We start from the raw sequence: 14,751 nt of genomic DNA, 5'->3' as shown, positions 1-14,751 counted from the left end.
ATTTTGATTCTGGACTTCAACTGACTGTGGGACATGGTCTTGCTTTGCTCCTTGAATCTGTCTCTGTTCCTTAGCTGCTCTGTCTTTCTGCCCTTGATCACAGTGAATTACTGCACCTGATTCTCGTTCACAGTCCAAAAATCTGTTAGTATCCTGAAAGTCATGGTCAGGAGAAATAAACTGTCCTTTGTGGCTTCCTTTGATTTCAGCTTTTCTTCCCATGTACTGTTTTTGACCAGTGTGACAGATCACACTGGACTTCTGTGATTTGAGCACTGCAGCTAGAGGCCATATTATTCTGTTTGCATCTTGGCTGCTCTTAGACCTTACCTTTTTCAGACTGTCTCGTTTGATCAGCCATGGAACCTCTTGTCCATAAGTCAGTAACAGGGCAGTTCTGGTGTTGGTTTTTTTCTGTCTCAAAGAGGAGGTGAGGACAATGGCGTCTTTAATACTTAAAAAAGTTAGATAGCAACATCTTCACATTTTGGTTTAGGATAGTGACTATAGTCTTACTTATTCCTGTTTTTTGTTTCAAGGAGAGGATTGGTTTATGTCTGTTAACTTCAAATTGGCTGTGTTCACAGATATCAGAGTATTTCACTAGATGTATCTTTATTTCTGACAGTGAGTCAGAACTATGACTAATACAAAAAATTGAGACAGCAAAAGACAATCTTACCAGTGTGTTGAGAGAGGTTGTGATCCATCAGAGCCAGAGCAGACCTTCTAGGCATATATATATGTATATTCTATATATTCTAGGCAAAAGACTGAGGAAGGAACTGACATTTTTTACCAAATTACACTTTGCTCCCAGTGAGTTCTTCTCTAATTTATTGTGCCTGGAGTATTCCTTTCACAGAATATATTCCAAATTGTGCAAGTTTTGACTGTACAACTGAATCCAACTTACTGTCCCACTTCTGTGTCATGCATGAGGATGGTTTTCCATTAGGATGATGGGAGCGATCAAGGCATTTCTGCACGATTTCACCTAAATAGTATTTTCGTTGTGCTGGAGGTTTCCATTCATATCCTGTGTCAAAAGGCTTTAGCCTTTTGAGGTTAGAGATGATATAGCAATATATATGATATAGCACTATACAAAATACATATTGCTATACCTAGGCCACTGGAACTTGGCTGTATACCCAGGAGAAATGTATGGCCACAGCCACTTGTGTATAGAGACTGTGAAAATGTTTGCAGTATGTTTCATTGTTTGACTGAGTGACACTGTTCCAGGCACACTCCGCTAAAGCCCAGGCAGTGTTAGTGGCGCTGTGGAGAACAGTCTTCATCTGCAAAACCTCTTTGCTTACTGACTGTATCCTTCCTGAGATGTGAGCACTCTTGGAGGTCAACCATATACCATATTGATCCTGCAATCATTACTCTTTAGACAGAAAATTCCCACAACCACATCCAGCTGAATGTGTGGGAGACACTGCTTAGTCATGCAGAATCTGAATGGATACAGGGAGAGTCCACGAAAGATACGATTTTATTTACAAGAAACTCAATTTCTTCAAAATGTGTTGCTGAATGTTCTAATACTATTCCTTCTCAGGAGCTCTCCTGATGTTGGACAGGTGAGGAGGAACTGAACTGACTGGATGCACTTTGACTGATATGCTCATGCACTGATGGTCAAGTGGTCTGGAAGACAACACATGTACATTTTAAAGCATGCTATTGCTAATTAAATTTAAAATTAGCTAATCTTGAGTGACAGGTTGTACGCAAAAAAAATAACCTGGTGAACTTCTCCAGGAAGTGTGTTGGGAATAATACATTTTGGTTTCCTGTTTGCAGGAGCACCAGAACTTCTACTCCAGTGACATGTCCTTGGGGTACCTAGTACTTTCTGTGAAGTATGAACAGATAGAGAAGCAGGAAAATCTACGCCTGTTGCTGAGGTAACAGTGCCTGTTATTGATGTGCATGTTACTGTGCTGTGTCTCTTGTCTTACCTTGAGCTTCCTCTGCATAGCTGTGGGTGTGAGTTTCATGTCCTTCTTCTGGAGAGAAAAGAAACTGCAAAGAAACCTTTGAGCCCTTTTTCCTTGCCTCCTGCTCTTGAGTTGCTCTCAGCAGCTTCCTTAAGGAAGCTGGTGTGGTGCTTACAGGTGCATCTTTGTAGTACTGTGTGAAAAATACCTGTTCTTCCTCAAATGGAAAGTTTTTGTGTTTATTCTGTGTACTTAAGGACGTGAGTACTCTCTAGGAAAATATGGATTGCCTAATGGAGGACAGCCTAGCCCAGGCTTTGTACTTGAGATCACCTTGAAGATGATCTAGAACATTCCCTAGATTCCCAGGGCAGTCTATGAAGCCATAACCCTTAGAGAGGGTTATATTACCTAGAGAGAGCTGCTGAATGAGCTAGAAGGAGAACAGAGAAGGATCTTGGATACATGAGAGGCCGCTGCAGAGAAGCTTTTTACCACACTACAGTCTGGGTGCACTCCCAGTAGGCAATATGCTACTGGAACCAAGTGATGTACAGTTGCCACTGACAAGGATTTGTCCAGGACTGAGGGAAAAAAATGGTTGCATAGTGACACTGAACCGTGCCGTAAATCAAATCCCTCCTGATGGGAGAGAATTTTCTAAAAGTCCTTGCAAGGAGTTTCAAAGAATAAACCGAGACTTTTCCTGGAGTTTCAATGCTGCTGGATAGTTGTTTATTAAGTCTTATCAGAGGAACAGAGCCACTAGCGTGACCCAGGCATAACACAGAGCACAGAAAGCAGGAGAGAAGTCCAATTATCAAGATTTACATGGCCTTTTAAAGATAATTTAACCAATACTTACTAAAAACGTATATTATTTTCACTTTCCTACCAATTATTCAGTAACATGGGCAGGAACTGCGGAATTCTCTATCCAATCATCCCAAACACTTTTACTGCAGAACATGGAGTAGTAGAAGAAGGAGAAGAAGGTTTAGAGAACAACAACAATCCTCCATGTTGATATTTTTTACTCTTATCTATTTACTACAAAGAGAAGCCCAAAACCTCTGAATTTTTCACCCTGTGACAATCTTATATAGTAGTCTATCACCTAATTCACACCACTGTATTTTTTAGTTGTTGTCTGACTGTTGGTAACTTTTTCCAAGGTTGGAGGTTAAAACAGTGTTGTTCAGGGGGGTAAGAACCCTTAAAAACAGGCTGAGAAATATTCTCGGCACTCTGGGTTCCTACAGCATAGGAATTAGCTGTAAGACAATCACTGGTGGGTTTCCTTGAGTGCCTGCAGAGAATGCTCCAGACTGCCAGCAATAATCTGGGAATAAAGAGAGAGCCCGTTTGTGAGCTGTGCCTGGGAATGTTTATCTTCTTATGTGGAAGACACCAGGAAGGAACAAAAGGGTAGTTATTGCTCTATTAAGATATTTTATTATATGCAGTACTTTTTGCTCAATAGCTTGTTTATAATGGTCTGAAGAGGCTTTTGACAGCCCAATATTTCTTCTTCCTTAGAAAGATATCTCTCCTTAAATACACATATAAAGAGGAAGGCAGCTTTCCTCTGTCAGCTTTCTGGAGCAATGCTACACCAGTTTCTACCTCCTTTACTCTGCTTTCCTAGGCTGTTTCTAACAGACCTTTTAACAATCTTTCAAGCCTTCATTGATCATGGGAATCCCTTATTATTCTATGACCATGAATTGTGTTTGGATATTTAGATTTCTGTGAGTGAAAATGGTGTGTGTGGGAAAGCAAAATATTTCTTCGAGGTAGACAAGAGTGCAAAGGAGCAAAGAGGCTAAGGGCTCCTGTTTTGTCTTCCTCTGCTCACCACAACAAGTGATGGGCAGTAAGGACTGAAAATACCTTGCTTTTCCAGTGATTTTATGCACCAGGGTTTAAATTAATTCTCTGGAATTAACTGCTTTAATGATACTCTGAAGAAATGGCTACTCTTTCTTTAAAGAGCCAGTGTTGCTTGTGTCTCCCTTCAGCCATGTCTCTAATGCCTTTTTTGTTTTGTGTCAGGACTCGTACTGGCACCAAACATGACCTAATTCCCATTTCCTGTCTGAATGAGTTTCCCAATGCTGTTCAGATGGCAAAGGTGAGATTCATGCCTGCCTGTTTGTCTTAAGGCCTCATTCTTCAAGTTACTTTCACCTCTGTCTTCCCATTTCCCTCTTCTTCTACTACTCCCCAGTAGAACTATCATATAGTTCCCTTTTATCCTTCCATTTACCTTCTCTTCTTTCTCTTCTAATTTTACCTCAGAATTTTTGCCTGAAGGGGCTCCTGTCAGATAGTTACAAGCAGTGCCTACACTCTCATGTCTGCAGCAAGCCAGGGCACATGATAATCACACTTCTGTTTCCCTGTCTCTCTCACTCAACAGCTACTGTGTGAGGATGTGAATGTTGAACGCTTCTTCCCTGTCCTCTATCCCAAGGTACAGTGTTTTGATATGTCTGTATATCACTTTCCCATCAAGCTATGGCTAATGGCATCCAGTTGATAATTTCTGTTTTCATTACCTCAGGCTTCTCAGCTTATTGTTGCATTTGATGAACATGTCATAAGCAATAACTTCAAATTTGGGGTCATCTACCAGAAACCTGGACAGGTAAGATCCATCAGATCCCATGGTACTTGAGGAGAAATGCAGAGTCAGTTTTCTTAGCTTAAAGAATGTAATAGCAAGGTCTGCACTGCCCAGGAGCAGTGGCCTGGAGGCAGCAGTGTTTGTGCAGTGCTGTGGTTCCTTTGGCATGCCTCTTCCACTTGCAATGTCTGTGACAGTGTAGGCTTTGTGGATCTCTAAACCCTAAGTCTAACCCTAATGCCAGCTTGGGGCTGAGGTGGAAGTCCCCAGCATCATAGGTGGGCCAGGTGAAGGTTGTGAAGGCAGTGATGTTGGTCCAGTGCTGTGCTTCCCTCGGCATGCCTCTTCCACCCCCAGTGTCCCTGAGGCTGTAGGCTTTGTGGATCTCTGAGCCCTAACTCTAACCCTCATAGCAGCTTGGGGCTGAGGCAGAGGACCCCAGGACCACGGGTGGCCCAGACTGCAAATGTATTCAAGCAGAGATGTTTGTTGGTTGAACTGCCTATAGAAATTACTGCCTGTTCTTTGTACTCCTTGTGCTTCTTACTACTTCTGCTTTCCTTCTGTAGACAACTGAAGAAGAAGTCTTCAGTAACACAGTAGAGAGTCAGGGTTTCCTGGAGTTCCTGGATTTCCTTGGTGACAAGATTCAGCTGCAGGATTTCCGTGGGTGCGTACCCCGTGCAGCTGGAAAGCCAGATTAAGTTAGGGAACATCATGTGTTCTGAGGCTGGGACTCTTGTTACAGCCCAGCTTCTAGAAAAGTGCTGTCTTCTAAATCCCAGTGCAGGTGAAGAAGCCCCGGATGCTTTTGTGAGCCATCATGTCTGGGAACTAGTTGGAGCTTAGGGCTCTGCTGGTATTTTGATTTAAAGGTCTCCCGGTGTGTCAATCTGACCCACAGTGTCAGCAAAGAATAATTTTATTTGGCAGTGCAAATACAAGATGGTTTCACAGTGGTGTGGGGCAGTATTGTTGCAGGCTCTTTCTGTGGGGCAGCCCATGCCTTCTGTAGTTCTAAGACACGGAGTGTGTTTCTCAGAAGAATGCCAAAGAAAGTAGCTACCTTGAGGATCCCTGGTTTAGCTTCATAGCTTTTAGCAAGCTGGTATGTTCACCAGCACAAACATGGTGTGGCTTCAGTCAGTGCACTGGTTTGGGGAAGATTTGTGCCTCGCTATCACTGATTTCCTAAAAAGTACCTTTGATAGTCCTGATGTGCTAGTTACTGATACTGTCTGTCTTTTCTCTGCTCTCTCATTTCTCTACTGCCTGACCTATGGCGTGGATTTGCTCAGGTTCCGGGGAGGCTTGGATGTTACCAGAGGTCAAACAGGCACCGAGTCAGTCTACACAAATTTCCGGGGGAAGGAGATCATGTTTCATGTGTCCACAAAGCTGCCCTTCACAGAGGGAGATTCCCAGCAGGTATCAGGAGGAGGAGTAAGGATTACAACAGCATGGCTGGGAGAGGAGAGGTGTTTGAAGAAGGATTGCATAGAGGGGAGAATGACTAACTGTATAATGTTGGGAATTATGGCTGGAGTAATGGCAAAAGTAGTGATGAGGGGTTTGGTGGAACAGATGGGTTTGAGATGTTGGGCAGACTGGTGCTTGAGGTCCCAGCTCACTGTTCTGCTCTTTTTCACCTGCCTTCTCTCTTCATTATTTCTTTCCTCTCCAGCTTCAGCGGAAGCGTCACATTGGGAATGACATTGTAGCCATCATTTTCCAGGATGAAAGTACACCTTTTGTCCCTGATATGATTGCTTCTAATTTCCTACATGCTTATGTGGTAGTTCAGCTCACTCATAGCACCACTGGGGACACTCTCTACAAGGTAACCAGGATCAATAGATTAACCTGTACTGATTTTGATCCTTGCAGTGGAAACTGGTTCTTGGGCCTTTAGGAGAGGTGCAGGTTCAGCCAGATGTCTTCCTGATTTCTTGAGTGTCTACACCTGAAAGCAGAATGTAGTTGTATGCTTTACAAAGCAGCTGATGAATTTCTGAAGCTTAAGGCTTTGGAATTGAAGCAGAAAGAATTGAGATAAAAAATTTTGTTTACATCAAAGAGCACAAGGCACAATTGATCCCATTTTGGGGGTTGTCTTGCTTACATTATATATATTAGTCAAGTAAAATTCATGTTTGCATTTCTCGTGCTGCGCAGCACAGTGGTTGCAGCTTGCACTGCCTGAGGCTGCAGGTCAGATACAGCTGGTTGGCCTAACTATGGAACCCAAGCCAGCTACACCTGCTTCTGAGCATTCCAGAACTGATGCCCATCTGACAAGGAAGTGTTACCTGTTAGGGCCCTCCAGCTGAAAGAAGCCCTGCTACAGCCCACATTAATCATCTGCAGCCTTTGGACACAACTCGTTCTCTGACATGACTGTATGGATGTCTGTATAACTTTATGTTCAACTTTCAGTCATGCTGAGAGAGCAGAAAATGTAAAGAAACTTGGATTTGTGATGAATTTTCCATTGTAGAAGCATTTTAAGCCTAGCGCTATGTGTTGTATTATGTAGGGATTTGATTTGGTGATGGTGAATCCTTATGCCTTGGAGGTCTACAGGAACACCAAGAATATCAAAATTAGGACAGGATCCCCATCTCCTCTTCCACCAGAGGGTGTTGGTGGTGGAGCAGCCACCTTCCCTCCTTCCCTATGCTTTGGGCAGCTGGTTTGTAGTGAAAGCCTTGTGTTGATCAGGCCATGGGGTTCCATTTCTCCTCTTGCTCTCTGTTTTACAGAGCACAAAAATTCAGTGGACTTTTTAATGGCAGGAAAATAGCTGGGAAAGCTTGCTATTTGTCATGTGTCTTCCTGCCATTGTTTTCATCTTTGCCTGTCTGCAGTACTTTTTTTTTTTATTAGTGTAATAGGACTGCTTCATTCCATGAAGAAGAAATCATGCTAGTAGTCACCCTAGAATCAATGCAGAGTTTTCTGTAAAGGCTTTTCTAAAGGGGCTTTAACTGATGCTGCCTTGAGAGCACTGTAGTACAGAAAAGACTGCCACCTGGAAGATTTCTTTGCCATCCCTTACTTCCGTTTACTTAAGCTCTAGTGCCTACTGTTAAATTGGAATATTAATGGAATTTATTTCACAGAATTAATTTTTGCAATCAGAAAATTAAAAATGCAAAGCAGGATTTTAACTGGCAGATATCTATTAGGAGAGAGATGGAGGCTTTGTAATTAGGGGAGGTGGCCTAAAATATGAGACATCTGAATTAAATCAAGAGGCTATTTCCTTCTTCTTCTCATTAAACTCACACCTCTCATTGGCTCTGTGACATTTGTTATTTTGAGGCAGTTGTGGTTGTTATGACATTGTTCCCTCTTGTAGGAAACAACAAATAATGGTCTTGTTTCATCTCAAACATGACAAAAAAAATAACAGTGAAATATTGGGAAGTACTGGATGTATTTGGTAAGATAGCTACATGCAATTATAGGAAGGTGCTGTGAAGAAACAAGTGGCTGTGTAAAAACTGGACTGTGTTTCAGTTATGTCTTTAGACATTGGTATGTCAGGTAGGAGCATGCTAAAAATGAAACAAATGAAACTTATCTCTTCCTGGGAAAATGCTTTTGCATGTTTACCACCTATGACTCAGAGAGGCAGTGGCACTGAGATACTCCCCTCAAAGTGCAGTGTATCTCCACCAAGGATTCTCTGTAAAAAAAATAGGTCAGTACAAGCACATTGACAGAGATTCTTCTAGTGGAGGTTAATCTTGCAGGCTGAATAGGAGCATTTTTCTGTTCCTAAATATACTGCTTATACTAGTTATTATTAAAAACAATTTTTTAAAAAGCAGTCAGTTCAGGTTTTTTTTATTGTTCTTATTGTGTGCACATCTAGCTGACTAAATTTCTGGGAGATAAATGAGCAAATCCACTGAGTTCAGGAACAGAGGGGGGATGCACAGGACACTATATTACATCTCTTTTATATGTAAATTATTTAGGAGGAATCATATAGATCATAGTAGTTTGATGGTCTCACTTGTGTTCTGATACTCATTTTTTTCCCCTTGTATTACTTCAGGTTTCAGTCACGGCCCGAGATGATGTCCCCTTCTTTGGACCCCCTCTGCCAAATCCAGCCATATTTAAAAAGGTTTGTGTCTCTGGTCGAGTGTTAGATGGCAAGAGATGTGGTGCATGTGCTTGTGTTCTGAGTCACTATTGTCAGTCTGGCTAGAGGGCTTTGGAGGTCCAAATAGTAGTGAACAGAGCTTTTATAGTGTGATATTTTTATTAGTGTTTTCATCTCCAGTTTAGTCTAGTCTTCATCTTGTCTTGTAGAGTACAGAGTTTCGTGAATTCCTTCTGGTCAAGCTCATCAATGCCGAGTACAGCTGCTATCGAGCTGAGAAATTTGCTAAATTAGAGGTGGGTCTAATTCCTGGCTGCTTCCATTAAAAATTATAATTATATACGTATATAGTAAATACATTATTATCAGATAAAGAAAGCACAGTAAAATTTCTGACTTCTAATTTTGTGTTTTGATGAAATGTGATTATACTCAGTTATGGATACTTCCTTCATATTTCTTAGCAGGTGTGATAGAATATGAACAGGTAGATTTTAATATAAAGATCTAATCCTCAGGTAAGGATGGGAATATGAAACATAGATTTTGCTGGAGGAGATTCTGTATTAGCTGAAATTCAGTATTATGCTACAGGATGCATGCTGGTATCACTAATTTTTGGTTCAAGGTACCAAAATTCTGTTCCAGACTCTGCTCTTGCCTGATCTAGAAAAAAAACATGTCCCTGTTTCATGAGCTCTAAAGAAGTGTCCTTTATGCCTTGCTTCAGAATGAGTTTAAAAGGGCTGGGTGTTACTGCAATATATTCTGTAACTATGCAGTTAAAACCCCTTCATATTGTTTAAAGTAATTTTCATGGGGTTTTGATGTTGTCATGGTTAGTCTTTTGGCTTTTTGTTTGTTTGTTGGGGTTTTTTTAAGAAGGATGTGAGACACTGAAAAAACAGGGAAAAAAATATCTCTGCTCCCAATCAAAGCTGTTCTCATTCCCAATGTTGGTGCAGGAAAGAACACGGAGTGCCCTCTTGGAGAGCCTTTTTGAGGAGCTGCAGCTTCGCAGCCGCAGCATGATGGGATTACCTGTGGGGGAGGATGACAAGATAGAGAATGGCAGCGGGGGCTTCCTCGAGAACTTCAAGGTGAGCCTTTCTACAGACCTACAGTGTGGTCCAGAATTCCATACTGGCCCTTAGAAGTCAAACACTTTATGCTTTGTGCTGGTGTCAAGTGTCAGATGTGGTTTTATTCCATGACTTACAGAAAAAGGAGTCAGTGTTTTCAAGAGGAACTGTAATAACTAGTAGCAAGGGGCTTTCAGTTCCTACAGCAGCTCTCTTTCAATTCATTTTCTTTATAACTGAAAGAATTGCAGGAGCCACTTCAGGAGTTTCCAAGCTATCTGTGAGTGTACTGTCTAGAAAAACTGTGATGCTTAATTACCCTCTAAAAGCCAGAGTTAATTTCCCTTTTTCAGTGTAAATGACATGTTGGGGTTTTTTTTTGTTGATTTTTTGATAAACTAGGTGACAGAACTTTCTTTTAGAAGTGATCAAGATGATTGAAATGAGAAAGCAAAGCTTTTGTGTGAATTGGTAAACTTAGTTTTGAACTGGTTATGTAGAGAAAATCCTATATCCTCTTTCCTATCTTATCTAGTTGCCCTTTTCCACTTCTGTGGCAGGTGCCTTGCCACTTGTTTTATATCATAAGTTATCTGTCTGGAAAGAGAGATGTGTTATAAATAGCATTTCTTCAGATGACTTTATGGCTTTATATGGTGGGCTAATTAGACCACCATAATGGTTAAGGTCTGTAAAACTAACCTGTTCACATATAGGTTTGGTAGCTGTGGGCGTAGCTTTGGTCAGGTCTGGGTTGCTTTGGTGAGGGGTATTTTTACACACAAACTGCCTTTGCTGCTAACCATGAATTTTAACCCATCCATGTCTTACACTAACTCTCCCAAAATGTCCTTTTCTGACTTCTAGCAGATGCTGTGATTTGCATGTCATGTACACAGATGACATTTGTAAAAGGCTGGAAGAGGCTGAGTTAAGTCAGAAAATGGCTTTTTCAGATGCTGCAGATTTTGATATGGCTGTTTTCTCCTTGAAACCAGAACTCAAGTTCATATGAGACTGAACCTTACAGCCTTGAACAGGAGTTTGATTTTGTATTTTATGGCCTGTATTGGATAGGAGTGCTCTAGGTGACACTGGTTTATCCAGTATGCAGGGATACTGGGAGGAATTCTCTATTCATTGCAATAGGAGAAGGGAAGCAAAACTAGAGAATATACTTGAGGAGGAGCTCTTCCCAGAGCTCCATGAATCAGCTAGGACCAAAACTGGGCAGTATCTAAGGTGCTGCCTTCTAGGAGTTAGGATCTGTGTGGTTCTGGTGTCGGTCTGTCACAACTTCCCACTCAATCTGTGGTGCTTCTCATACTACCCTACCATGTGCTTGTCTCTATGTGTATATCTGTGTTTGTCTGTTTCCCTGCCTCCCTCCTGTTCAGCGGGTGATCAGAGGCCGCAGCCAGAGCCTGGATACCATGGGGATATCCATGAGAAAGCAGCAGCCAGCCACCCTGCCCAGCCGCCCAGCTACAGCTGGCCTTGCCCTCAGCCAGAGTGTCGCCGAGGGCCCTAAGGCCATTGCTGCGGTAAGGTATTCGGGTGGGCTGTAAGAAGAGAACCCGGCATACCTTTGTAACCACTCATACATTTTATTTCTCTTTCCCTATTAGTTTGTCCTCTTGTCCCACTGTGAATCTTTTTGTTGTATCATCCCATTTCACAAGTGGTGACAGCATGTGTTGCAGTCTGTTTTGTCTGTGCCCATCTCTAGCCCCAGTTCATGTGTAAACTAGAGCTGAGATTGATGCAGACTGGGAGAAGAAAGCCAAACATGGTTCTACATCAGACATCTATCTCTGCTGTCCTGGATTAGATCCTGTAAGGTGCCATGTGTTAAAAAATGCATGCACTGTGGTTTGGCTGGAATGGTACTGTATTGCCATATGGCAAGAGCTGAGGATGTAAGGACACTAGAACTGTTTCATTTTCTTCGATTTCACCAATCAGACTATTTTCTGTAATATAAACAGGTGCACAAGATATTCAAGGTGCTGTTTTGCTGTAAATAGAATTTGCATGTTGGGGACAAACAGCAGAATTAATAAAGTTTGGGGTGAGAAAAAGAATGAATATTTCTAGTCACTATCAAAGCCTTTCTTATTTGATAGGGATACTAAACATATGTGACCAATGAATTAAAAATCTGTAACAAATCTTTCCAGAAGAGGATCCATATTTCTGATATTGAAAATATGGTTACCTTCACCAAAATGCATCCAGCTGGTTGTGATCTCTGCACTAGTGATGTCAATACAGGCAAACTACAAAAAAACTATCTCTGAGTAAGCCAAGAAGGTGCCCTTCAGTGTGAAGGTTTCTTGGTGACAGTTTACTTGGTTGCATGTTTATGTCAATACAACAAAGTCACAGCGTACTAATGACTTGGGTTTGCTGCCTACTTTGCTCCTTTAACTTCTGGTTTTCATTACCTTTCTGGTTCTGCCTCTCCTCTCACCATATGGGGATACCTCCCTTCCCAAGCCCATTTCTCTGCTTACTGGCTGTGTTCTGCCTTTGTTTCTTACCTTTCTCACACCACCTTTGTAAGCCCTGGCTGCTCTTGCTTGCTGACAGAAAGTACTCCTTGCACAGGTGGAGCTGAGCTCTTGTATTGCAGAGTAAAGGAGAAGATCTGGATCCAGGTTGCAAACTCTTCTCCTGTGCTTTCAGTTCTCCAGTTTTTCCTGCCTTGTTCCTCTCCTTTCTGTCACGCTTTCCTTTTTTCTAGTCTTTTGCCTTGCCTGGTAGGAGCCCCTCACGTACTCGAGCCAGCCGCTTCCATGGGCGACGGAGTAGTGCCATTGGCATTGAAAACATACAGGAGGAAAAGAGGTATGAGCTGTGGGAAGATGAGACAAAGAGGGTAAAAAATCCAAGAGCTGATGAGAAAAGGAACATAGAAAGGCACATACAGGCAGAAGGGGAACCATCAGGAAAGAGAACTGAAATGGAAATGGGATGGGAAGAAAAGGGACTGATTACTGACTGATGGAAAAATGGACAAATAGCAGAATCAGACAAAATTAAAAGAGGATGTTTGGAATTGGAGATAATCAGTATTGAAGGAAGAATGGAGAAAATGGGTGGAGGAACATTATAAGACACTCCTAAATATTGTGCAGTATGATCCAGGACTCTTTGAGTTTCCTGTTCTTTACTCACCACTTTTAGAAGAGAGTTAGATGAAAGGCTGGTATTTAGGAAGGGGATGCTTGATAGTTTGTTTTCATGTTAAAGTATTCAAATAGGCAAAACTTCTGGTAACTTAAAGGATTTTTTAAGAAAAGCTTTAAGTCAAAATGACTAGTGTTTAAGTTAGATCATCTGAGAAATAATTATAATTAATGGATACTATACAGCTTCAAGGAGTGATTTGGCATATTTGACAGAATTATAACCATTCAAAAGTTGTCTACTGGTCACAAAAGATTATTTAGTTAAATTATAAATTCCTCTCAGCTCTAGCTGAGACACCTTTTGAAGATTATACGAGTCTCAAAAGTCACATGAATGCCCTGCATCTAATATGCAGTTTTCCCAGTTGCAAGAATTCCAGGAAACAGCTTAAAGACTGGGGGCAAAAGGGGGAAAGTCATTTCTAATGTGGAAACTAGTTCATTTAGGAGAAAATTACTGTATTTTCCCTTCTTTCTTAATGAGGTGCCTATGACCTAATCTGAATAAAAATAGAACTTTTTTTGAGAAAAATTAAATCTTCAGAGACAACTGCCCTGTAACAGTCTAAGCCAACATAGTAGCCACAATTCCTCACTACTTTAAATACTTTTGTACCTTAGGCAGCTGTGTCCCTCACTCCATTACTTTGTGTACAACAATCTTCTCTATCCCCTTGAAGGATCTGTAAAACTTTCCTACTGCAAGGAAAACCCCTGGATTTCTTTTCTTTTTTTTTTTTTTTCCCCTGCTCTTTGCTTGGAGGGATCTGATGAACTACTTGGCTTATTTAGCTTTTCTTTTGCTTACTTGCAAACTTAGATGTGAGGAACAGGGAGCTTTAGCTTGTATTTTCTGAAAGACTTCTTGGGTCGTTCTTGAAAGTGCAGTTTCACAAGCGACTGCTTTAACAGTTCATTGTTACTGAAAGCAGATGTTCCCCTCTGTCCCTTTCAACTACCCAGTCCTGACTATTCCTTGTGATGATTGCTCAGATCCCTAGTGGGTCTTTCATGGAACAGAGTCAGCCCATTAATCAAATAGAAAAAGTATCAACTTTCTTTCCCTGATTAATTGTCTGCCAGGTTTTGCCATGAACTGGCTCGTGGAGAAGTTTGATAGGTACTAGGACTGGTGGAAAGTGCACTCAGCAAGAATGAAAGAGGCTGGAGCATGCTCCCTTTCTGGGAGCAGTGAGCTCAAAGTGTCACATGTGACTTCACCCTGAAGCTGTAACTCAATAATATGCAGGCTTTGCTGACAGAGCTGACCCAGTCCATCCCGCTCGTTAGTGTGTCATAGGAGTTTCAGGGTTGTTTTAATTTTGGAATTACTTTTTGTCAGGGTACTTTCCAATCTCACAAACAATTGTCTTAGCATAAGTGAGGGTATCATACACTCTGATTTGAGGGGCACAGATAGGATCAATTGACCAAGAGAGCAGAGGAAGAACTTCGTGACAAACTCTATCACTGAAGCCCTAAAAAATACCCCAAAATCCTTTAGTTTTCCTTTCCTTAATTAAATGTACCCTTCATTTCAGTTACTCACACAGCTTTCTTCAGAGGTATCTTGACAAGTCCTAGTAGCAATAACACTTTTGTAACCATCATATTTACACTCTCTAGTAAATCCTATAGCTTCTTAAGGCCAGTGAAATGGGGAGGATAGAAAAAAAAGTTTAAAAATTAAAGGTGAATACTGAAACCAATTTAGGCTTTTATATAAATTCAAAAGGAGCTTAAAGTTGGCCATTTCTAGATGTCACATGTCACA

General features: G+C 41.4%; 1 protein-coding gene across 20 annotated transcripts in view; it reads left to right on the top strand.

The window, feature by feature from the left end:
- Positions 1–14,751, top strand: part of LOC138111713 (rap1 GTPase-activating protein 1-like) — a 44,828-nt gene that overhangs the window by 18,841 nt on the left and 11,236 nt on the right. For 11 of the 20 annotated variants that reach the window (XM_069017988.1, XM_069018072.1, XM_069017972.1 and 8 more), the window contains 12 exons: positions 1,819–1,922; positions 4,011–4,089; positions 4,378–4,431; positions 4,522–4,605; positions 5,154–5,254; positions 5,883–6,012; positions 6,269–6,424; positions 8,651–8,722; positions 8,911–8,997; positions 9,667–9,801; positions 11,181–11,327; positions 12,530–12,633. In XM_069017988.1, the coding sequence (XP_068874089.1) occupies positions 1,819–1,922; positions 4,011–4,089; positions 4,378–4,431; positions 4,522–4,605; positions 5,154–5,254; positions 5,883–6,012; positions 6,269–6,424; positions 8,651–8,722; positions 8,911–8,997; positions 9,667–9,801; positions 11,181–11,327; positions 12,530–12,633 (1,253 nt within the window). Of the gene's footprint in view, positions 1–1,818; positions 1,923–4,010; positions 4,090–4,377; positions 4,432–4,521; positions 4,606–5,153; positions 5,255–5,882; positions 6,013–6,268; positions 6,425–8,650; positions 8,723–8,910; positions 8,998–9,666; positions 9,802–11,180; positions 11,328–11,512; positions 11,872–12,529; positions 12,634–14,751 lie in introns of those variants that run through there. The other 9 variants (XR_011151451.1, XR_011151448.1, XR_011151449.1 and 6 more) reach the window with 5 other exon arrangements.

The sequence above is a fragment of the Aphelocoma coerulescens genome, chromosome 1 (genome assembly GCF_041296385.1).
Source record: "Aphelocoma coerulescens isolate FSJ_1873_10779 chromosome 1, UR_Acoe_1.0, whole genome shotgun sequence".
NCBI lineage: Eukaryota > Metazoa > Chordata > Aves > Passeriformes > Corvidae > Aphelocoma > Aphelocoma coerulescens.
Note: the sequence above shows the minus strand (reverse complement) of the source record. Positions and strands in the feature narration are given on the sequence as shown.